The 24,934-nt window shown below is 40.9% G+C and overlaps 1 protein-coding gene across 2 annotated transcripts; it reads left to right on the top strand.

Annotated features, from left to right (window-relative positions):
• LOC117723120 (carboxylesterase 1F-like) lies at positions 1-24,369 on the top strand. Of its 2 annotated transcripts, XM_076915623.1 has the most exons (15): positions 75-92; positions 1,178-1,307; positions 4,366-4,570; positions 5,571-5,715; positions 7,561-7,694; positions 9,457-9,610; positions 11,509-11,613; positions 12,212-12,316; positions 13,218-13,253; positions 15,201-15,332; positions 17,677-17,757; positions 17,943-18,090; positions 22,256-22,387; positions 23,668-23,740; positions 24,003-24,369. In XM_076915623.1, coding segments are annotated over exons 3-15 (1,419 nt in total). In that variant the 5' UTR covers positions 75-92; positions 1,178-1,307; positions 4,366-4,568; the 3' UTR covers positions 24,175-24,369. The 2 variants fall into 2 exon arrangements, with proteins under 2 accessions (XP_034378428.1, XP_076771738.1); XM_034522537.2 differs by lacking the exon at positions 1,178-1,307 and having other exon boundaries at positions 1-92.
• Positions 24,370-24,934: the final 565 nt, after the last annotated feature.

Genomic DNA, 24,934 nt, shown 5'->3' with positions numbered 1-24,934 from the left:
AGTCAGAAACCTCATTGACTTGGGAGCCTGTCCATGCAAGATGTGCCTCTGTGCTCTGTTCCTCGTGTCTCTAGCAGCCTGCGTGGTTTGCGGTGAGTACTTTTGAAATACAAATTTGTGGGCACACAAGAGTTGCAGGGTTGTGCCTAGAGCACAGACAAGACAGATTTAGTTCTACAGGAGAATTCACTCTCCTCACTTGGATTTGCCTCCAAGTGGCCCAGACCATGGTACAGGACACACTGAGATCAGGAGACAATAAAATCCCTAAGACCCTACAGCACACTATAGGTGCAGAGGACAAGGAGCCAACTCTGGTACAAAAGGAATCAAGACAGGTCGGTTTCCTTACTTCACTGGATTGTAGAGGATTAGTTGGTTTCATTCATAAAGTTTTCTAGAGGAGAGGTACACTTGCAATAAGGTGCCCATTCATCATGCCTTTACATGTAGTGGGCCCTCTATGCATATTTTCTATTAATACATAAATATAAGATGGATTATTGGAAAACATGGAGTATAGTCAAGCTAGCACATCAGGACCCAATAGCCATTGAAAAAACACTTTGTTACTCATTATTTCCAAGAAGAAAGACATAGTACTAAGGTGGGGATGACCAGGAAGTGCCAGATCCGTGAGGAGGCTCAGGATGGGGGAACCTGTAGCAAATGCCTCTTTGGTTAACATTTCAGGGGACTCTAGGGAACAGTGCACATTTTAAGAGTCTGGTACCAGGTTCAGGGTGATGAGGCCAGATGGACAAGTAGTCCATGTTATCATAAAGGAAACGTTTAGGGTCATTACTGAAATAGACTCTGAGAGGGACAGTTCCCACAGGTCATGATAGCCTCCTAAACATCAGACATACAAATTAAATTCATGGTGAATATGTGGTTATAGCATTGATTTTGCTGTATATCTGTGCCATTTTATTGGCTGAGATAAGTGGCCTGCAGAGACTGGTATGCTCTTCCAAGTTTGCCTGGCAAATTGTGTCCCGGGCTGTCTCTAGCTCTTGAATCCAAAGCCAGTACTCAGCAATCAATTCCCCAAATGCCTCATCCTGCGTGGTTAGGTGATATTGAGAGAGGCCTGGAACTGAAGGACCCAGATTTGAAGAAGAACATGCCTTTGCTGCTGGTCACCCTGGCAATGCCACTCTCTTTCTGTCTTTAGGAACTTCACACAGGATACTTCCAAATTAAGTGGGCATACCAATAGTTACCTGGAAAGACTATTGTTATAAGTACAAAAAACTGGGATGTACTTCTGGTATACAGTAGGCATCACATATGTGTGCAATGATGTAAGTCATAACTTCTGTTGGCAATATCCTCCCCCAACCCCTACCCCTTGCATGCAAGCACACTTTGTTCTAGGTGATATGGTTGAAAGTTCACAGTTAATTTAGCCATGCCTGATCATTTGTAATCAGACTTTGCCCTCTTTCATCTATGAATCATTATTTTTATCCCTCTTCCTCCTCTTCCTCCTCTTCCTCTTCCTCATCTTCCTCCTCCTCCTCTTCCTCTTCCTTCTCCTAAAGCTTCCATGGTTCATGCCTTCTCCTGTCAAAACTCTTGGTGGGTGTTCTCATTCAGCTGTAGCTGTGTCTCTCTAGGATCTTGGCTCTCTCTCTTATGTTATGCTCCTATAGTGGAGTCACACACACACACACACACACACACACACACACACACACACACACACACACTCACGCTGCATACCCTCAGCTCAATTGGACAGAGCCATCTGCCCCTTTCTGATTTTTAATATGGAGATGATCACATGCAATGCTGTTTTTGTTTGTTTATGTTTTTTATGTTTGCCTTACTACACAGTTCAGGTTATACTTTCACTTGCTATATAGCCCAAGCTTGTCTAGAAATTAAGGTGGTTCCCCCTGCCTCAGTCTCCCAAGCAATGGGGTCATAAGTGCACCCCAACAGCCCTGGTTCACTTGCCAGGCTATCTCACTTCCTTCTCCTTGTACCCATCCCATAGAGAGCTGATGTTACAGATTCACTGTAGGTAAAAACAATTCACCTGTTGCCTTCTTTTTCTCCTTAGCATCATATCAGGGCAGGAAGCAAGTCCCCATTCCTCATACATAACTCCGTATCTTTTAAACCACTTTCTTTCTGATTATAAACAGGGCCCAAGCACAGAAAATAACTCTTGAATTCACGAAGGAAATGGAAATATCAACACTCCATGTTTCAATCTATGGATCACTTCATAATCCAGGTTTCCCAGTGGTGGGTTTAAAAATAAAAAGTTAAACAAAATAATAATAATTAACAGCCATGACATAAGAACACAAGCAGGGGATTGACTTCTAATAACACCAGGCATGACCTCAAGCTTCTAATAGGAATTCCCAAAAGAGTCCCCAGTGTTAATGGCTCTTCTCTATAAAGCTCATCTCAGACTTAGGAAGAGGTCTCAATCTGATAATTTAATGATCTTAAAGTAACACACATACACACACACACACACACACGCACACACACACATCGTTAATCAAATGCCATTATGTCAAAACAGGATAAGTTGAGGGGCAAATGTACCTGTGATTCCAGGCGTTCCCTTGCTTTCGTTTACAATAACTAGCATCAGAAATAAAAACAACCAAATGTCCATATTATGGAACTGGTAAATGAGCTCATGCCTCATAGGTAACTATTTTGTAAGTTTGATCCCCATAAGGACTTTCTGGTGCCAAAGCTATTTTTGAAAGAAAAATCTGGAATTTTCTTTTCTGACAAACCTTATTATTATTACTATATAAAAATTTATACAATACTGATCATATTCTTTACCCTTCCAAACTACCCTGAGTCCTTTCCCACCATCCTACCCACCCCAGGCCCAGGTCATGTTCTCTCTCTCTCTCTCTCTCTCTCTCTCCTTATTGAGGAGGAATTGACATACTTTCTGCAGCTAAAGGGAAACAGGACCAGAAGATAGAAATCACACGTTTAAAACAATGCTCTGACAAGAAGGCTATTAACCAAACAAAGAAACACCAGGATTAGTTGTGATGAAATGTGTGAACATCCTCCTGATGCTTAGGGTAGTTCTTTCTGGTCTCACAGAAGGTGGAAAAATAGATAAGGAAGCTGTGAGAGATTTGGGAAGATTGTCTGCTGTTGAAGAATGGAACCAAAGGTCAGATGGATATCATTCCATTTCCTCTTCCCCTTAGAGGATCCTACACAGACAGACCAGAGTACTTTAGATCATTGTGTTCTCAATTCCAGAAAAACTTCTTTTCCATGTTTGCCCACCATGTAAACTCTAATCATTTAACCAGGCATTCAGTGCCCTCCCTGATACACATTGAATTCTATGGATTATCTTCTCCCTATAAACTCCACCCATAGGCTGTTTATCCTTCCTAGCCGGGCACTTATTTTGTTTGGACCTCTTGATTTTGTCCCCTGTTTAATTGCTCTATATTTTCATTGTTCATAGTCATCTCACCTCTTGCTCAGCTTTTCAGCTCCTCCATAATGTCACCAATCAGAAGACCTCATATCTTCCAACACAAGCATGTCTGTTTTCCTATAAGGCTCACCTTCTAGAGACAAGGGGCCACTTCTTTTTCATCCTATAGTTCAGCATGTTGCTCAGCACCAGAGTTCTGATGGATACAGGTTTCTAGAGGGCTCCATTTTTTCATTAATTTATTTATTCATTCACTTTATATCCTGATCACTGTCCCTCCTCAGTCCCCACCCTCCTATAGTCTCTCCCCTACACTTTCCTCCCCTTCTCTGTGAGTGTGGAGGTCTTCCCTGGATATCTTTTACCATGCCACATTGAGTTTCTGCAGGCTAAGTGCACCCTTTCTTACTGAGGACAAACAGGGGAGCCTAGTTGGGTGAACTGGATCCACAGACAGGTAATAGAGTTAGGAGCAGCCTGCTCCAGTTGTTGGGGGAACCTGATGAAGACTGAGCTGCACATCTGTCTCATATGTGCAGGGGAAGAGAGGGCTAGGTCTGGTCTGTGCATGCTCTTTGGTTGGTGGTTCAGTCTCTGAGAGCCCCAAGGGTCCATGTTAGTTGACTTTGATATTCCTGTAGAGTTTCTATACCTTTTGGAGCCCTCAACCTTCCCCATAACTCTTCCATAAGAAACCCCAAGATCTGTTCAATGTTTGGCCGTGGGCCTCTGCATCTGATTTAATAAGCAGGAGAGATGGCTCAGGCATTAAAGGCTAGGCTTACAGCCAAAAATGTAAGAGTTCTGAGAAATTTCTAAAAGGGAAACCAAAAGTTCTGTTCATCCTGGCAGTTCTTTTTCCTTCATGACTTTGGGATCCAGGTCTGATCTGATCACTCCTCTGTGTCCACTAGGAAACCCATCTTCACCACCTGTGGTAGACACTGTTCAAGGCAAAGTCCTGGGGAAATACATCAATGTAGAAGGATTCACACAGCCTGTGGCTGTCTTCTTGGGAGTCCCCTTTGCCAAACCCCCTCTTGGATCCTTGAGGTTTGCTCCACCACAGCCTGCAGAGCCCTGGAGCTTCGTGAAGAACGCCACCTCCTACCCACCAATGTAAGCTGCTGGCATGGGTCTGGGCCTCATTCTGAGAGAGGATTTGTCTTTATGTGATGGAGGAGGGAGTCATCCTCTGGCCAGATAGCTGTTCTTCTGGAAGCCTCAAGAGTAATTTAGAAACATTTAGACCTTAATTTAGACCTTTCATTCTTTTCTAGAGTCCTCTGTTCAGAACCCTCTCTAAAGTGACAGTATTAAACAGAACTACGGATAGGCAGGCCACACTAATTAGTTAGTAGCTAACTAAGTTATTTACTTGTGTGTTAGCTTAAATGAGTTAGTATACAAGGAAAATTAAAATCTGTGCCTGGGACTCCAGCGTGACTCACTAACTCCCACCAATTCTTTATCTATTCTACATTTGTCCTTTGTGATCTCTTGACAGAGAAGTCAACAGTTATTCTTGCATAAGAGGCGGATAGAGGTCATTACAGATACCACTGGCTTTTCTTGTGCCTGGAGATTTGGGCAAAGAGCAGGAAATACAACTGAATTAGTATCATCTAGCATGTCAGTGACTAAATACTAGATTACAGGTCTTTGGGATCATCCCATAAAGATGTCAGCCATGACTTGCAACAGGATAAAGAGTTATTGGTATAGCTCTTGGATTCACAGAAATCTCATAAGCACTAGAAGAAGGCCTTCTGGTGAACGATCAGAGTCACCCTCAGCTCACTGAACTAGGGCTAGCCAAGAGCAAAGCACTACACAAACACTGGTGAGATTGTCATATCCCAGGTAGGTCAGACTACGAACATCTCTCCATTACCCAGGGTGTCTCAAAGGCTTGAATAAATGGAGAGATGCCAAGTACTTCTCTACTGGGTTGATGGTCTCCAGGTTCGCACCACTTAACCACAAAGTCCCTCTTACTAATGACACTGGATTCTAGCCCTCCATTTACAAACACAAACATCCTGGTGCAAGGTTGAAGCTCAGGTGACATCTCCCATTTCTATATGTTGGAATCTCAGGTGTTCACTCTCCCCTCTAGGTGTTCCCAAGATGCAGCAAGAGGGCAGAGGGTCAATGACCTCATGACGAATAGGAAGGAGAAAATCTATCTTGAGTTTTCTGAAGATTGTCTCTACCTAAATATTTACACCCCTGCAGACTTTTCAAAGAACAGCAGGCTACCGGTAAGTTTGGAAACCACTAATCTAGTCCCATGTGCTACAGCATCCGGGTCTTTGGTGTGACTGGAAGGAAATGAAGGTAGCTAGACATAAGAGCAGACATGCCAGGACTGAGTCAGGGTCCAAGAGCTTCCTTCCACCAGAAGGAGTGGCAGGAAAATTGCTTGGGTCTTTAATCTTCACACTTGTGTATGCTCTTAGGCAGGGACTGGCAAGGGAGATGTGGGCTGCCTTTCTCCTCATGTTACTTAAGACAACTTTCACTGCCATGGGTAAACTCTCATGCTCCATAACAGCAGTGTGGAGGGAGGAGTCTGACGCAATCTCATAAGCACTTTTCATGTCCTTTGCCACCCATCTGTGACTGTATTGTATGTAGCTCTTTCTCCTCCCTGGTTGCCTTTGGCACTTGCTGGTGGCCTAATGAGTCAGCATTTGCCATAGAAATAAAGAGGCCATGGAAGGGCAGGCTGCCAGTTACAGGGTAGAGTCCCGAGGAGAAGCTACTATAAAAGAGATATCTTTGAAGTGGAATAAGACAGGGTATGAGCATCCACTCAGACTCCTGGCAGCATCTGGGACAGAACTCAGATGTGTAGGAGGAAGCAGAAGTCACCAGAATCATATTTCTTCCTAAATATATTTGCATTGTGTAAGGAGGTAAGAACAAATCTCACTCCCACTCATTTGTTCACCTTCTGTTTTGGACTCCCCATCCATACAGCCAGACTTAAGAATGAGGATAAGAAGTAAGAACATGGACAGTTTTGTATAGCTTTGCCTTCATGGAATATGGCATGCAAGTCCTTACAGACATACAAGATAACAGCTTCAACATTTTATTGGCCAACCTGTTGGTTCATCTTTACTCTAAGATGAGTTTGACCCTCCATGTATGTTGTAGAGAGCCCAAGAGGAGAAGAAATAGAAGCTCATGGAGTTTGAAAAGCAAGGAACTATCAAGCTATGTACACAGGCTGTAGGGACATGGGATGTGGGCATATATTCTGGGTCTGTTTCTACTTGCTGAAAGAGCAGGAATCATGGGCCTTTCTAGCTTCATTTTCCCTCACATATTGTAAATGTTCCTTAGTGGTTGCTGAGCTGCACCTGAGTCCTGGCAAAGACCACAGAAGCACTGCTCACATTATCCTTGCTTTCTCTTTCCTTATTAGCAGTGCCATATAGTGTTGTATAAGATTTCAACTTTATCTTCTCTCAGTTCTATGAAATGTGACCTCTTTAAATTCTGAAGCCATAAATTAAAGGTTATTATATCCCTGATCAGCCTCAAGTTCTCTAAAACAACCTGGTATAGTCAACTCTTAATAGTCAGATGGCTGAAGGCTTGACAGAAAAAGTGGATGTAAACTTGGATTAGCAAGATGGGGAGGTGGAGAAGTAAAGGCACCTGAGAGAGTACCAATCGGGGTCTAGAAATGAGCATGTAGGCACATCACAGGTAATAGGGATGGAAGCTAAAAGACTCAGCTGTAAGAATGGACCACATGTCAGGATGTCAGAGTGCTAGGAAAAGATAACACCTTCGGCCAGGCCATTGTTGTTCACATGATGATGCTTTCAATTAGAAGAACCCTGGGAAGACTTGGCACATAGGTCTAAGAAGAAAGGTGGGGACATTGAATGAGGTGACATCCTGGCTTCCAGCCAGCTAAGTCAACAATGAAAGTCAATACTACCTTTGCAACCCAGCTAGACCCTGGTAAACTTTGAGTGTGATGCTCTGAATCAGGGCCAGAGCAGGAAAATCAAACCAGACATCTTCTGAGTCCCTTCCCAATTCCATTTTCTAGAACAAGTATGACTCTTTTTTTTTTTGCTAACTAGGTGATGGTATGGATCCATGGAGGTGGTCTGACGGTGGGTGGGGCATCAACCTTTGATGGACGGACCCTCACTGCATATGAAAACGTGGTGGTGGTGGTTATTCAGTACCGCCTGAGCATCTGGGGATTTCTCAGGTAAGGTTTGTGGACACGCCTCTCTGCATATTGGCTACTATATTGATTAGCTCTATGGAAATGTATTTGAAATGTGTCAGTAATAAGGAAAGCAGAACTATTTAGGTCAGTGTTTGGGGTGACAGAATACCAAGGACTACACCATTATTTCGACTTGGGTATAGGGTGAGGCCCTAAGCTATACTGCATCATGATGGAAGAATAGAAACTGAGTCTATGGGACAAAGAGCCAACCATATGGTAAATCAGAAAGTTCAAGAAAATGGAAAGTTGATCTTGCCTTTTTGGTAACAACTCACTTTCTTGGGATATAGCATGATTTTACTGAGCATACAGACTGCTTCAAAATACAGTGCACCCAGTGAAAGACCTCACCTTCTACAAATTCTAACACCAAAGAAACCTAGCACATCCTAATGTGCTGAAGCCCCTGCACATGAGCTCTTGTGGCAAAGAGCAGATCCAAACCATTGAATATGTATGCAGCCAAGTTGTCATTCTAGAAGCTAGCTGAGACTTTACTGGTGCTCATCCCAATCTCATATGGCTTATAACACTGGCTACAATGAGAAGGTTCCTTGCCCTGATTTTGCAACTGTCCTCCTTGCTACCATGTCGACTACTTTTCTGTCCCTTTCTTCTTGACTTGGTGACTGTGTGCTTCCTTCTCACTGTCTATAAATACTCTGAGTGATTCCAGCAACACTTCTACCCAATTTATGACCCCCATTCTCCTTTAAATCCTACGTAGTCCTTTTACCTACCTCCAGGTCTTCTCTACACATGTACAGAGTTCTCCCACTTCACAGGGAGAAGCTGGACTACTGATACCAACCAAAGTCTTCATCTGTCTTCCACAAGGCACCTATATAGCTACTGCTGTTGCAAGCACCCATATACTCACAAGGGTTTGCATTCATCCTGGACTCTTGGCTCATGCCATTTTCCCCCAGCCAGGCAAAAGATCCTTGCAAGTTTATCTTTAAAATATGGTCCATCCACTTGCTTTGGATCCATTTTACCACCTAGCAAAGCCTTGGAATAGGTCAATGTTATAAGGGTCATTTTAATCAAACTTACAACTTTTACATGATAACTGCTGCATACTATGACCAGAACAGTTAATGAAACAATGACTGTCTGATCCGTGTCATGCCTTTGCATAATACTCATATGAATTGCAATGACACAGAAGCCACACCAAGGCTCATAGCATTGCCTCTACCTGAACCACACAGAAGTTGCACACAGTTTTGTCCCCCAAGTCCCAGGTACTTTATTTTTGCTGCTCATCTTAATTGAAATTCTCTTCTTTTGATATTTACAAAGCTCTGTGTGCCCATTTTACTTATGACTCTAGCAATGCAGCCAACTCAAGAGAGTTTCTTTGGTTATGAGCCTAAAACACATCCCAGACCCACCGTTGCTTCTTTCCTTACCTGATTTTCTTTCCCCAGTCCCTTATACCATATTCTCATTTTATCTGTTAGTTTGTGCTCTGTGCTGTAAGCTGAATGTTGCCATTTTTGTTTTTACTTTGTTTCAAGAGATGCTGTGGCCCTCACACCATAGTTGGATGTCTGTTGGACTCTTAGTATATAGTTGTCAGAATAATGAGTGACAGCCTAATGCAGATGAAGATTCCTATGTCAGGGATGCTGATCTCACCTGGATTCCAGAAAGCTGCAAAGGACCCACCCCCAGTTTATTTATGGTCCTAAGATCCCTGTCATGCAATGTGTACCTTCTATGTCACTTGCAGCACAGGGGATGAACACAGCCGGGGAAACTGGGGTCATTTGGACCAAGTGGCTGCACTGCACTGGGTCCAGGACAACATTGCCAACTTTGGAGGGGACCCAGGCTCTGTGACCATCTTTGGAGAGTCAGCAGGAAGTTTCAGTGTCTCTATTCTTGTAAGTATCTTGGGTTCCATGCCTCATGCCCCGTCTTGCTAATATGTCTGTTGATAAGATCTCTCAGAGACCAGCCAACTGCTGGTCCAAAACCTGGATTTGGTGTTGATTTTACTTCCTGCACAACATTAGATGGTCAGTTGCCTACAACCAAACTGATGGTATTTGGTTCCTAGGAAGCTCAAAATTTTACTTGGTGTCCCCAGAGTTGTAGACAGCTCCAGTTCTAGCTTGGATCAATGACAGCCTTGGCCTCTTCACTTAATTGAGTTCTTTTTCCCTTAACCCACCAGAAGTCTTTAAGAATGTTTATTCAATAAAAAAAAATTGAATCTCATTTTGTACAGAAGGCTTTGGCTTTGTAATGTTTTTGTTATTAGTCTTTGAGCATTTCACGCAGTGAATTTGGATGGTATTCATTATTCCCCATTCCCCATCTCCTGCTTGGCCTCCTGCTTCCCAGTCCCTATTTAACTTTGTGTCCTCTTTTCATTTTTAATTTTAAACTCATAATACATAGTTTATGTTGTCCATGTATTCTTGGAGGTGTGGCCTTCACTGGGGTGTGGTTAACCCATCAGGATCACACTCTTACAGAAAGCAGCCCTCCCTCTCTTGGGTACTATTGACTACCTGTATCTTCTTAGCTAGGGTTGAGGCTTACCTTGTGTCTGTTGAGAAATAAGGTTGATGATAAATTACAAGTTGGAAGAAGTAATTGTTTGGATCCAAGTAGATCTACATGGTAGGGAACTCAAGTGTGGAGAGAAGAAACGATTTTATATGAGGTGGCCTTATGGCTTGTCTATAACTACTAGGGTGGGCATCAGAGTTTGGAGCAGAAGGGTGAGTTCTTTTGTGGGAAGTGGCTGAGACGAGGATTGGGACAGTGAAGAATGGGTAGCGACTGTGCAAAACATGGAAACTGAGGTGAGAAAAATTCTTATATGGAAAATGGGAGTTAAGGAGATGTTAAAGAAAGTTCTGGTAGCCATAGGAAAACACAGAGTTAAACAAAATGCAAACTCAGTGACTGCATTTTACACATACATATTTAAATTGAAAGAAAGAAAAATTGCAGATAAACATTAAGAAGAAAAATGTCATGTATAGCGCTGTGGCTCTTACACTCTTGTATGGTCACTGTGGATATCTTGCCCTATCTATCTCTTACAGTTTCTGCAAACTTACCTATTTTCCAGTCTATATATTCATCTATCATTTATTTATTATTTTTCCATGCACCTTCTGAATCTTATAATCGAATTGTGCTTTTTGTTTAACAATGAAACTCTTCTTTAAAGTGCAGTATGACATAAATATCTCCCCAAGCATTAAATACTCACACAGTGTTATCACTCATAATTGCAAAGTTCCATGGTAAGATATGAATTGATTATTTATTGAATATCCCAAGTGTCAGGATCTTGCGGTATCTTCCATTGTTTCCATTATACACAATAAGATATGAAGTATATATCTTTGGCTACTTCTGTGATAATACCACCATTTCCTTCCCCCCTCTTTTCTCTCTTTGTCCCATATTTCATGTTAACTTGAAACATTAGTCCAAAGCTGACTCCTCATTTTTTTTGCCATGATCATTATTTTTTTAGGATAACATCAAAATAACAACAACAACAAAAATCTCAGACAGAATTTGTGACTAGGAATTGTCAAAATGTCTTTCAAGTAGTTTTTCTTGTCACCACAGGCACTTCTGCCCACATTCTCTGCTATTTCTTACTCTGCGCCCTAGTTCCACTCCTCTGAGTTTCTTTTGTGGAGTCTTAGATCCAGAGTCTCCAAGAATGACCAGGGCAGGGGAGAATTCAGAAGGTAAGTGGATGACATTGTTACCCCTGTAAGCATAAACTCCCCTTTTCTCTTCATGACAGATGCTGTCCCCATTGTCTAAGAACCTCTACCACAGGGCCATTTCTGAGAGTGGTGTGGCCCTCACTCCTGGATTGTATATCAGGGATGTCAGGCCAGTGACTAAGGTAGGTCCTACCCTGGAAAATCACTATACTCCTTCTTGGAGTCCTCAGGGGTCCTTCTGATCATAGGACTCGGCTATGTGCTCCAGAGATTTCCAATGTGAGAATGGCTGAACAGAGCTCCATCTAAACTATATTTAGTAGGTTCTGAAGTTTCTTCCTACGAGTCATGTTATTCACATGCTCTGCCATTCTGCATGAGTTGTGTGGAAAGACAGGATGCCCTTTGAAACATGACACATGCATTAGTTCTCTTTATATAACAGATGTTGGAAGCTAGAGGTTGATAGGCCTGTAAATGGAGTGGACAGTGGAATTATGGATTCCTTGCCTTTTATCCACTGCATAGGGCTTCTCTTAAGATAATACATTTTTGGACCATTGTATTTTAAAAGTTAAGACAACAGGCTCAGATGTGTTCATTACCCACGTTAATACCAGTAACAGAGGCAACATTTTGTGCCTGTATGGAAAGTCTATTGATCTAGAATGCTTTCAGGAAATCTTTTCTATCTTTAGAAATGGCATTTAGGTAGGCAGAGTAGAACACCTGTCTACATCAGTGGAAGATACTGACATGGTTGCCTGTTATCTCTTGCAGCAAATTGCTGTTATTGCTGGTTGTAAAACCACCACATCTGCAGTCATTGTTCACTGCCTGCGCCAGAAGTCAGAGGAGGAGCTCTTAGAGGTTGCACAGAAAATGGTGGGTGTGTAGTCTAGTGAACTTCCTCTACCGGCTTGCACACAAGCTTCATTTATTCAGCTGTTCTTTAGCCAATGTGGATCATGTGATATTCTAACCATAACACACTTAGGCCAGACCCATTAGATGGAGTAGCATTGAAATTACCTGCATCATGGTGGGCTATAGTGAGCACCAGTGAGCGTGTAGGAGTTGGGTTTACTATTGTAAACAAACCCTCAAGTTAGAAGCCTTAAACAGGAAAATGAATGGATTGTAAAAACATCAAATAACTCAAATATAAGAGTGTAGCTTGTTCCAGGTGCTCTAAAGAGTTTACACCCTAGTTTTTCATTGTTTTGTTGTTTTTTTATCTATTCCTTTCAATACTCCTGTAGAGTCAAAGTCTGTTTGACTAGCACTGTCTTGTATCCATTTTTGAGCTGTCCCCTGTGTTCTGAGTCATAGTGATCCAGTTCATGTTCTGAACTCATAAAGACACAGAAGCAAAAGGGCAGGAGCAGAGGATGCATCCCATTCTGCCGATCCACCATCCATCCTGCTTAGTCTCCCATCAAAGTTAAAACATCCTGCCACCGAAGTCACCTTGTTCACACATTCTCTAAACAGAAAAATTGAGGTGTTGTTACCAGAGGAGATAGGGGTAGGGCTGAAGGAGGATGCCAGCACAGAGGCAGGCACCTACTCCGAGCCTCAGTGACTCTGATGCTGTGTCTTAGCACTAGTTAATTCTGACTGCTGCCCCTCCAAGGACCTCATTTTTATCCATCATCTGCATGGACTGAGAAGATGCCATACAGGTTTCTTTTATCCTGCTTGAGAAGAAACTGGGAACACAGGTCTGAAAATGTGCTTTATACCAGGAAGACTCTAACCATAATCATTTTCTTTGTCTCCACAGAATCTGTTTAAACTCAATCAGCAAGATACCAAAAATGTAAGTACCTTCTAAGGTTTGTAGCTGCAGTTTTAGACTGTGATTGCAAAAACTTCTCTCTCTCTCTCTCTCTCTCTCTCTCTCTCTCTCTCTCTCTCTCTCTCTCTCTCTTTTTCTCTCTCTCTTTCTCTCTCCTGTTGAGGTCCAGAGCAACAGGTTAGCAGAGCCAAGAAAACCAGAGGCAGTGTTGACACTCCTCCTCTGAGTGCTAGTTTAGTGCTACCAGTCAGCAACCTTTTATCTTTTCAATTATAACTATTATACTAGAAGGGCCAATGAAAAGAGGCTATACTGCCATATGGCTGAGTTGCTTAACTAAGGGTGGTGGAAACCATTGTTGAGGAACATAAGTCATAAGCTACACAGGGAGATGTAGCACCTTCTTTCTTGAACCCATAAAAACTCCAGTAGTGACCCAGTAGTGACCTCCATGGTCTCCCCTCTTCTCACTTCCCATCAGTAGTCAGGGTCTTGTGACATTAGCCATGCTAAATTTTATAGCCCTGCCCTCTTGACACCCCCCCATCCCTTAAATGACTACGAAATTTAAAGAGTCTCAATTCTTTCAGAAGTTTAGCATTTTTAAAGAAGATGTTACTATGTAACAGCTTATGGTTTCAGAGATGGAAAGCAGAAAAGTGTCTCTCAAAGAATTCCATCTTTCAGGCAAGGTATAGCAAAAATAAATTAGCAATATGTTATGTCTCATTACAATCAGAGGTAAGGTTAAAAAAAAGAAAAAAAAAAGTAGAAAATGGAAATGGGACAGAATTAGAGGAAGCCAAGAGGGAAGTAGGAAAGAGACAGGGGTTCACAGTTTTCCTTAAATTGACACTTCCATTACCTCAAACCCTACTTAACCCCATTTCCTAAAGAATCTACCACCTCTTCTTGGCAATACAGTCTGGAGACCAAACTTATACCACATTGGCCTTTAGGGATACTTAAGATTCAAAGCATAGCCACTCTATTGAGTTCTATCTTCAATAGGGTGTGCAGGATATCTCACTTTGTGACCCCTTTTCTCTCTAATCTTGCTTTGGGACATTCATTCCTTCAGGCTCCGACTTGCACTGTCTTGGATTAAGCTCCAAATGGCAGCATCTCTTTCCTTGACCCACAGCCTTTTCCATCTGGACATCATGCCCTTGACTATGATGCTCACATTGACATCCTGACAGCAATACAGCAAACCTAATAGAATTTGCATTTTTTCCATTTTATAATTTAGGGGGGATGGTCCTGTGATAGCTACTGTGTATAATAAACCTGTGGAAAAGGTAGTAAAATATCTAAACTTGTGGATTTCCAGTATTTAGCATCCACATGCCAGTAACGAATTGCAGCTGAAGCTAAAGAAAGTGTTTTCTTACCCAGGGTTGAAGAAGTATCAATCCTTGCTCAAATGGCATTTTATTATATTATGATTAAATCTTGCCTATGCTAGTTCTTGGTGAGAAATATATGTTATATAAGGTACATTTAAACAAGGTTCCATATATAAGGATGATGACAATATTGTGACCAGTGGTTCCCAAGAACCTAGCTCTGAAATTCCAATGTAACTGAGGCCAAGGATTCACAAATTCAGAATCCATGGGAACTTTATAGACCTAACCATTAGAAATAGCAAAAATCAATTCTAGTGAATATTCATGATTGAAATATTTATTATATGTGTTTCAATATATACATTTATGAATATATAAAATATTTATATTTGCTATGTATCTAATGAAAATGCCTCCCTCCCTTCACTTAACTATTTCTTTTAGTCTTATCATTCACAAATGCTAAAAATTTGGTCTCTGTGGCTCACAGGCCTTCTAAAAGATAAAGATTTCTGAGCACTTCCCGGTCATGGAATCTGTGTTCCAGCTGCTCCCTTACAGAGGTATAGTGAGAGATGTGGGGGATTTCTGACTCTGTACTGCTCTCTTCCACCAGTTTGTGTCAACAGTGCTCGATGGAGTGGTGCTGCCAAAGGACCCAAAAGAGATCCTGGCTGGGAAGAGTTTCAACACTGTGCCCTACATTGTGGGCATCAACAAGCAAGAATTTGGCTGGCTTCTGCCAACAGTGAGCATGAACCTCTTAGACAGATGGTTGTTTACTAACATGCTGCTATCATACCTCTACTTTGTGCTCTCATCAGTTTTGTCTTTAAGCCCTGCCTTGTGTCTGAGGCAGCTGTTCCCATCACTCTAGTGTATTCACCCAAACAAACTTTCTCTGGTATGGCCCAACTGAGATGCACAGGCTTGGGAACTCTATATTACTTGCTCGTCTTTTCTTAATGAATTATGAAGTTCTTGGTCTAGGTAAGGGTCTGTTGCTATAACCCTTTTGTAGCCTGAATAACCAAGGTCAAGTAGAAAGTGAGAGAAGACCTGGGAGTTCAGGAGAGCTGGGCTGAGGTACATATATCATCTCCCTCCTTGTGCTTAGACTCTCCAACCCTATAGATCTCCACAGGGATACTTGGTGGTTCATTGCCACTTTTCAAAAGAAGGGGTTTCTGGGTTATTGTTTATTTTGAATGGAGGAGAAATAGATTCTTTTAAAGATTAAAATACTCACTGCTAATAGTAAAAAAAAAAAAAAGAGGGGCATATTTTAATCAGTAATAGGACAACAGGGATAAAATGATAAAGCATTATCTGAACTACCTCCCTAACCCTAAATCCAGAGGTATCTCCAGACTGTTGAGAACACTGCAAGGTACTGTGGTGTGATGATGAGTCCACACCACTATATCTCCGGGATGTAGGAAGAAGAGAAAGACTCCTCTTTGTGATAACAGGCAGAGGTCTGAGGTAAAGTAAGAGCCTTAAAGGAGTCAGGTCTCTGTCTTTCCCAAGGACTGAAAGAAGGAAACAACAGTTAGTTTCCCAAGCTTTTATCCCACACTATGGATAATACTTTAAAATTTACCTTTAAGCTCTTGAGCTAAAAGTTTTGTTTTGATGTTTTATATTTCAAAACTGAAAGAAATGATTGGAGGCTGGCTGAGAATTGTGTATAGTCGTAGCTCTAAGAGAGGGTACATTTCAGGGTCAGACTTCTCAACAGCGTTTTGCTGGGGGAAAGAGGAATTTCACCCCAAACCATTGAACTTTCTCAAATAGGCATTTTATAGGGTTGTGTGTATCTTAGGAAGTGCCTTATTCTGTCATTGGAGTCAAGCTTAGACATTAGAAGGGAATTAGTCTCAGCTGAGAGTTCTACCGCTCTGCAGAAGGATTGCAGAGATCAAAGAGCACAGGCATAGCTATTGATTCAGATGTTAAAGCCTAGGTAAAATAGTAAGGACTAAATGGAATGTTAAGGCCTAGGTAACTGTTATCTGGCTAGCCTGCCATTATAAGGAAACTTTCTCATATGTTTCTACTGCTAATAGGAAATTTTATAATGCCAAATTGATTACATATTCTATTATGTTCTGTGCCCTTAAAAACCGATCACAATAGAAGTCATTAAAATCATCTTGTATAGTTATCCACAATAAGCTTGGCCCCGAACCAACCACCAGCACTACTTCCTGCACCTGTGTATAAGATCTTATGGTATAAGATACCCCTAGATGGACTCCAACATAAGAGACATAAGGAACTGTTTAAGATAAGACTTCCATTTTAAGTAGCAGGTAAGTAAAGTTTAAGTTCCCATGACCTCCTTGGGCTGACATCCTACTTGGCAGAAAGAAACATGTATGTAGGTTACTGACATCCTTGTTGTTAAGACATGAATGTTACAAGTCCCATCCTGGTAGACAAGTTAAGACATGAATATTGGACAAAGCAAGTCCCATGCCACAACTGAATACCCCAACCAATAGGAGCAGGGTAAGTGTACAACAGAGACGTGCTCCTAAGGAAATTCCCTATTCCTAAATCCTGACTGATGGAATAACTTGGTACAGATGTTTGTAGATCTCACGCTTTAAAAGCACTGTAGGACCTTAACTCAGGGTCATGGTTCAGTTCCCAAATCTAACCTGTGGCCCTGTTCAATCATTCCTGGGGCATATGATCAATAAACTATCCCTGTCTGGCTGACTGTTCTTGTGGTTTGTGAGGCAATTCCTGGACACAAACATCAGAAACTGGGTCTTGTGGGAAGGGTATAACCTGTGCATCTGTTTCTGAGCTTCTTGCTTCTGTTTTAACTTCGAATAATTGTTTTCTGGGGAACTTGTTTCCAGACATACATAAGTATTTAGGGGTGCCTTCAGTTTCTTTCTTGACTTTCTCTGTATAAAACATTTGCTTCATTAATTTCTTTTTGTTAAACTCGTGAGAGACCCAAACCCACTGGATGAACAGCTAGAGCCTTCACCACACAGTAAGAGGATGGTTTTCCTGATTGTCATTTTCTGTTCATTCCTGAGGACTCACAAATTCTTAATCATTTCTTTTAACAGATGATGGGATTTCTACCAGCTGATGTAAAAATGGACAAGAAGATGGCCATTGAATTTCTGGAGAAAATTACTTCCTTTTTGGTAAGCATCTAGGGATTCATGGCCACTGGTTTAGAAATACAGATATTTGGAGGGATTGGGCCAAATTTCAGATGTCTTCCACTGCTTCACCCCAGGAAGGATTTACACAGTCCACAGGAGCGTCAGCCTCAATGAAGCCTCAACCTGCAGGAGAGGCTGGTGATCATATTTGACATCTATTTCAGGTCATACCAGAGGATAGAATTCCAGATGCTGTTGAGAAGTACACAAAAGGTAGTGATGACCCCGTTAAGATCAGAGATGGACTCCTCGACTTGTTTGGGGATGTGTCATTTGGTGTCCCATCGGTAATTGTGTCCCGTGACCACAGAGGTGAGTCACAGAAATTGGATAGGAGAGTGATGAAGATTCACCTGCTGTGGCCCCTATCCTGCATACTCCCTAGGATAGACAGATTGAAAAGATCCTATAGTCAGTGTGCAAAATCTGATTCAGCAGAGGTCCTGTTATTTTTTTTTCTTCCAATCTATAGACTCTGAGGATGAGGTGCAAATGCAAATAGTTAACTTGGTAGTTAATAGCAGTAAACAACACCAGGTATGTGTAGGATGTTCATACTAGTTGCTAGAATGCTTGCTTAGCATGCACAAAGCCATGGGTTCAATCCCCAGCACCCTACAAACTGGGATAGAATATATACCTTTAATCGCACCACTTGAATTATAGTATTAGAATTTTTTTAATGTTGAGTTTGAACTCTTTCTTTATTGATGACTGCTTTTAGACCATCAATAAAGATGCAGGCATTAATAAAGATGAGAGGCAGAAGGATCAGAAGTTCAAGATCATCTTTTGTAACACAATATTTCAGTTCCCTGGCCTATTTTTTATTACATTTCTTTTCCAGATACTTAGTTTCTCAGATTTTTTTTGTATATTCTATGTATTAATCCTATATCAGATATAAATGGCAGAGTTTTCCCCATGTGTAGGCTGCTTTTTCAGTTGACTGAGTTTCCTTTGCTGTACAAAATCTATTTGTAACTTTATTAAGTTTTTTTTGTTTATTACTAGTTTTATTTGTTCAACAATTACCATCCTATTCAAAAATGAAGTCCTGTACATACATCTTGACACATATACTCTATATTTTCCTCTCGCTGTTTCACTGTTTCAAATCTTAGGTTGAAGCCCTTCACCCATTGGGAGTTGTTCTGTGCAAGTTGAGAAATAAAGATTAAGTTTCATTCTTCAATAAAGAGATATCTGGTTATCCTATCACGTGTATTTTGGGAGACTTTTAAAGCCAGGTGTTTGTAGTCATGTGGTATTATATCTGGGTCCACTGTTCTATCTCATTCATCCATGTATCTCTTTCTGCACCTTTCTATTTTCAATGCCATGGTTCTGAAGGATAATTTGAAATCAAGTATTGTGATACCTCCAGGAGCAGTATTCCCACTACTCAACATTGCTTTGGCTATCCAGGGTTTCTTGTGCTCCATTATGAATGTTAAGATTGCTCTGTCTGTTTTGCTAAAAGAAATGTCATTTGGATTGTGAATGGGATTGCTCTAGCAGGCCCCACACAGTGCGGTGCCCAGGAAGGGTAAATAGGGAGTCATTGCCTCTGTAACTGCAGTGTCCTTAGGGTTCTGGAATACAGGGGAGAGAAGGTTGTGAATAATTTCCTGGAACTTCTCTCAGATCCCTGAATTCTACTCTGGCCTCCTCTAGTCCAGCAGGCAGGCAAAGGTCCAAAGGTAGGCAACTTTTTGTACATTTTTATACTTTTACAAATTTCTCTCCTGTCTGTTTGTCTGTCTTTGTATCTGCCTCTCTCTCTCTCTCTCTCTCTCTCTCTTTCTCTCTCTCTCTCTCTCTGTCTGTCTGTCTCTGTCTCTCTCTCTGTGTCTACATGTGAGAGAATGTGTGTGTGTGAGAGAGAGAGAGAGAGAGAAACTGTGTGTGTGTGTTTCTATGTGTATATGTATGTGTGTGTGTGTGTGTGGTGCTGGGAGTAGAACCTAGATCCTCCAGTATGCTAGGCTAGCACTGTATTAGTAAAATATTTTCCAAATCTTTATAAGTTACTTCTGATCTGCTCTTCACTTGTCTATTTCTCTGACTTCAGCATGAATATTTAAACTTTTATAGTTAAAAAATAACAATTCTAAAATCCATCTCTCTTTTGATTTTGGTTTTCTCTATTCCTTTCAGAAAACATATTTGCTATAATTTCATTCCTGTTAACTTTAATGGAGATTTTCTGAAGAATGTTGTATAGGAGTTTTAAAAACATCAGTCTTTTGTTGAAATTTGTTTTCATAATCTGTACATTTTTGCTGGAATATTTATCTGTTTTATCCCTAAGCCACTTGAGCCTGGTGTTTCTTCTTTATTTTTCTATGTGAATGATCTGCCTAGTTTTAAAGGTGGGGATATTGAAGTTCATCCTGTTATTGCAATCTTTATCCTCCCTAAGATCAACCCATGAATTCAACATGCAATATATTTATTTCTCTGCCTTTTCAGTTTTAGCTTGAACTTTATCATTTTATGTAACTGTAGCTACTCTCCTTTGTGATAGTTTCTATCATTGAATAATATCTCTTCCTGTTCCTTCACCTTCAGAAGATACAAGGCTTTAAAATCAGGCAAGTCTCTTTGTTTGTTTTGTTTTGAGAGTATATTAGAGAGAGTTATTGATAGGCAAAGACTTAAGAGTGTTATTTTCTTGGGATGGTTTTGTTGTCATTGTTTTGAAAGGATCACTTTGTTTCTACCTACCTGGCTGTCCTTTCTTGTGGCTTGATGGCTCTCCATAGTGGAATGCTTAGTCTTTTCTGCTTTGATTTTGTGCCTCTTACTAATTTTTACATGTAATTGCCTTGTGGTTACAATCAAGAATCTCTCACACACAGCAGCCTTCCATATTGCTGGTAACAGTTGGTCCTTGTTTGCATGTAGGAGTCCCCTACTTTCTTCATCCTATGTGCACTTTACAACGTTGACATCAGAGTTTACATTTTTTGTGGAGAGCACTTTCTTTGAGCTAAGGCTCGTACTTTTCAGCTGCATTTGTTGGTGCTGTTTTCATTGTTACCCTTTGAACTGAGGACACAGAGTCTCTCACACCATCATTACATAACTGGAGTGGCCTGAAGATAGAGTCTCACACATTACATCATTAATTACATCATTACATCCTCCAGTATCTGAGGACTGGTATGTTAACTTTATGATATGTTATCTGTGCTGTCATGCTTCCTGCTACTCACTAGCATCTTTCTGCTTCATTTTAAAGAATTCAATAATTTTTGCAAGGCCTGTCTAGAAGTAAGTTATGCCATAAGCTTTCATTTATACATCTGTTTCTCATTTCTGAATGCCCCATTTCTTTCAGACATCCTTACTAATACACAAAAGATATATCTCTGAACAAGTTTGTGCTGAAGTGATTTCTATCACAGAGGTACTTACTTGCCCATGTTTATTACCGTGTTATTCACAATAGCTGAGGCATGGAGCTATCTACTGTGACAGCTAAGGTATAGAGCTATCTTCCGGGTTTATCAACAGATGCATGGCTAAAGGACATATAGTATACATAAACAATGAAATTTTCCTCAGCCATAAAGAAAAATAAAATGACAGCACTCGTAGGAAAATGGACGGAAATCTTTATGATTTCCGCCATAAGGAAACATTCAGACTCAGAAAAACAAATAGCACATCTTTGTCACAGGTAAAGCCTAGATTTTTGTGTGTCTGTGTGTCTGTGTGTATGTGTGTAATGCCTGTGTCTGTACATGTTATCTGTGTGTGGGTGTGTCTGTTTGTGCCTCTGTGTGTGCTTGTGAATGTCTGTGTGTTTGTGTGTGTATCTGTGTCTGTTTGTCTGTGTCTCTGTGTGTGTGACTAGAAAGGGAAGCATGAGATAGGAAGAAGAGGTCTGAAGAGAGGGGAGGAGTAAAAGAGGGCAATAGAATACAGGTGACATAAATGCAGAGTAGTTTATTGGAGGAGGAAGTTCCAGAAAGAGGGAGGGAGGAAATGAGAAAGAAGGTGAATAAAGCAAAGTTCTGGAGAGTTCTGTACCAGAGCCCACCCACTTGCCCGATAACTTAAACAGCAATTTAACAAGAAATAAATAACATTATTGTCAGGCACACACTTAGATTTGGTTCAGTTTCTAGAAATTTTTAAGGCCAAGCTGAATGGAGCCACTTAGTGTGTCATAAATCTTCTTGAAATGAACAAACACTAGTGTGTTACCATTAACACCTATAAAGCATATTTACCAAGTTCATTGCAACATTCATTATATAATTGTTATGATGATTGTATTAACATAAGACTCAAATATCACTTTTATTTTTGTTAACTAGTTGCAAATATTAGGAAATCAATGGGTTTTCTTGAAGATGATTTCTGATGTGCTTATGAATAGGGGTTTCCTTTGAAGATAGGAGCCTTGATTACATCTAGGTGTATGTCAACTAACATGAACTGTTATGAATTCATGTCTTTCCAGATACTGGCACTCCCACCTACATGTATGAGTATGAATACCACCCAAGCTTCTCATCACCCCAAAGACCCAAGAATGTAGTAGGAGACCACGCAGATGAAGTCTACTCTGTCTTTGGTGCTCCAATTTTAAGAGGTGATAGCTCTTTGCTCATATGCACGTAGAATTAATAGGGCTGGGCTCCAATCTTGGTTTCATATTCTTGAAAAAGTTTCTCCAGTCTTGATCTTAATTTCTTAATTTAGTATAATGGGGGTGAGGTACACATGGATGTGGCCACTCTTTCCTCTGGTATAAAATACATGAAGGAGAATATGTATTACTGTGTCCCCAGCATAACTTCTCTCACATTCCTGACCATTGACAAGAGATTGAGATGCTGTATATCATACATAGCCCACTTGATGACAAGAATCATTCTTCAATTTATAATCAAAATAATATACCAGAACATAACCGAAGGTAGGTTCAGAATTGGTGCAAATTGTGAATCAGAGTCACATATATTGGTATGTATGTTAGTTGGGGTTTTACTGCTGTGAACAGAGACCATGACCAAGGCAACTCTTATAAGGACAACTTTTAATTGGGGCTGGCCTACAGGATCAGAGATTCAGTATGTTATCATTAAGGCAGGTGCATGGCAGCCCAGGAAGGCATGGCACAGGAGAAGCTGAGAGTTCAACATCTTGTTCCAAAGGCAAACAAGAGGAGACTAGCTCTCATGTGGTTAGGAGTGTCTCATTGCCCATCACTACAGTGACACACTTCCTTCAACAAGGTCAAAACTACTTCAACAAGACCACACTTCTTAATGGTGCCACTCTCTGGGCCAAGCATATTCAAAACACATAGTATGTCTACCAATCTATGTAGACATTTAATATTCATGTATGTGAATTTTTATCTTTATTATAATTAATAATGCAATATGATGCTCTGACACAGTTAATATTTGGAGAAAACCTTTCTAAATCTATGAATTTCAGAAACTGCATGGGACTCCTAACCCACTCTCTAGCTGCTCAGGGCACATCAGCTGTCATGGTAAGCTCCCAGTTAAAGACTTACCACATCTGTATTTTTATATTTTTCAACACTCATAAGTTTACAAGACTAAGAAAATACCTAAGAGCCAACAATATTATGGGATAGAGGAAACCCCACGGTGTTATCTTTCTACCCTGAGTGTGGAAGAACAAATGGGTAGGCATGGAAAATGAAGTCAGTATTGGATGGGCATTCTGCTGATAAATCCTAGATCAGTTCTCCTCAGTCTGAAAGTGTGTACTAGTTAACTAGGATTCTGTAGACTTTTGACTAAGTCGGTATGGAATAGGGTTCAGAGTTCTGCCTTTCTAAACAGTGCCCTGAGTTCTGTTTTTAACCTCCCCACCCCACACTTTTCCTCATAGATGGTGCTTCTGAAGAGGAGATCAAACTCAGCAAGATGATGATGAAATTTTGGGCCAACTTTGCTCGGAATGGGTAAGGATGGAGGCAAAGATGGGTATGGGGTATTGGACAAGACCAGACCTCCAAGGTCTTCACTGGGATGAAGAGTAGATTTTAAAGGCTAGGTACACACTCAAATCCAGTCACTCTAAACCATTGCTCTTACATTGTTTCTCCCTATCTCTTGTGATATGCAGATGGTTGGGCACAGATAATCCAGGAATCACTATAAATCTTATTAAAATGCGGAGATCACAGAGTAGCTTTGAGGAATTCTATTTGATTCTGTTCCCAGAAACCCTAATGGCAAAGGGCTGCCTCATTGGCCAGAGTATGACCAGAAAGAAGGATATCTGAAGATTGGTGCCACCACCCAGCAAGCCCAGAGACTGAAAGGGGAGGAAGTGACTTTCTGGACCCAGCCCTTAGCCAAGAAGCAACCCCAGCAAAAGCACAATGAGCTGTGAATGCAAGGCTCTGCCAGACTCCTGCCAGAGAGGCCAAGATATGGTTCTTCCACTAAAGGTGTATATAAATCAAAGATGGATCTTGAAGGATCCTGAAGAACTTTGTCATAGATACAGGCAGGGCCCAGGGAAGGGAAATGTTTGTACTTATGGCCTCAATTTAAAGAATAAATGTTCTTTTTAATGGTCAAATAAGTATCTGTGTTTTGGACTGACTATAAATGCATGTACCCCAGAAAGAGTGTTAAAAGATGAGGGGAGAGAGAGAGAAATGAAAAAAGAGAGAGAAAGAGGGAGAGAGATTTCATAAAAAAGATCTTTCACAAAAGATACCATAGCAAAATAGTTACTTTGAAATCAAAGAGAAAGGAAACATGCTGCAGAAAAAACAGGTTTTGAATTTAGGCTTGTCATATACCTCAGATGGAAGACATCATCCAGCATCGAGGAGAACACTAGGAACAATTGCTAAAGTTCTAGAGACAAAGTGGGGGCTAATATGAGAGTTTGAAAGCCACAGGAACTGCAGATTGATGGAGGGATTTATGCCAACTACAGACTTCTCTATGTATATTATCAGGTGCTCATGAAAAAATTCAGATGCATGTTTAAGACCTTAAAAGGGGAGTTGTGCCCTTCCCAGCATTGAGCAGTCTGAACAGATCTTGTTTGCCACACAGGACCTTAACATCTAGGAGAAGTCATCTATTTGGTTTACACTTGCAACTTCCTGCAGGACCTTACTTAATACATAGGTGAA

Source organism: Arvicanthis niloticus, chromosome 18, assembly GCF_011762505.2.
Source record: "Arvicanthis niloticus isolate mArvNil1 chromosome 18, mArvNil1.pat.X, whole genome shotgun sequence".
Lineage (NCBI taxonomy): Eukaryota > Metazoa > Chordata > Mammalia > Rodentia > Muridae > Arvicanthis > Arvicanthis niloticus.
This window is presented reverse-complemented; position numbering and strand designations above follow the sequence as displayed.

Excerpts from the sequence above, each read along its gene's own strand:
- LOC117723120 (XM_034522537.2), top strand. The coding sequence starts at position 41 with ATGTGCCTCTGTGCTCTGTTCCTCGTGTCTCTAGCAGCCTGCGTGGTT. Across the intron at positions 7,695-9,456 it reads AGCATCTGGGGATTTCTCAG|CACAGGGGATGAACACAGCC; the intron begins GTAAGGTTTGTG and ends TGTCACTTGCAG. Across the intron at positions 17,758-17,942 it reads AGAAAATTACTTCCTTTTTG|GTCATACCAGAGGATAGAAT; the intron begins GTAAGCATCTAG and ends CATCTATTTCAG.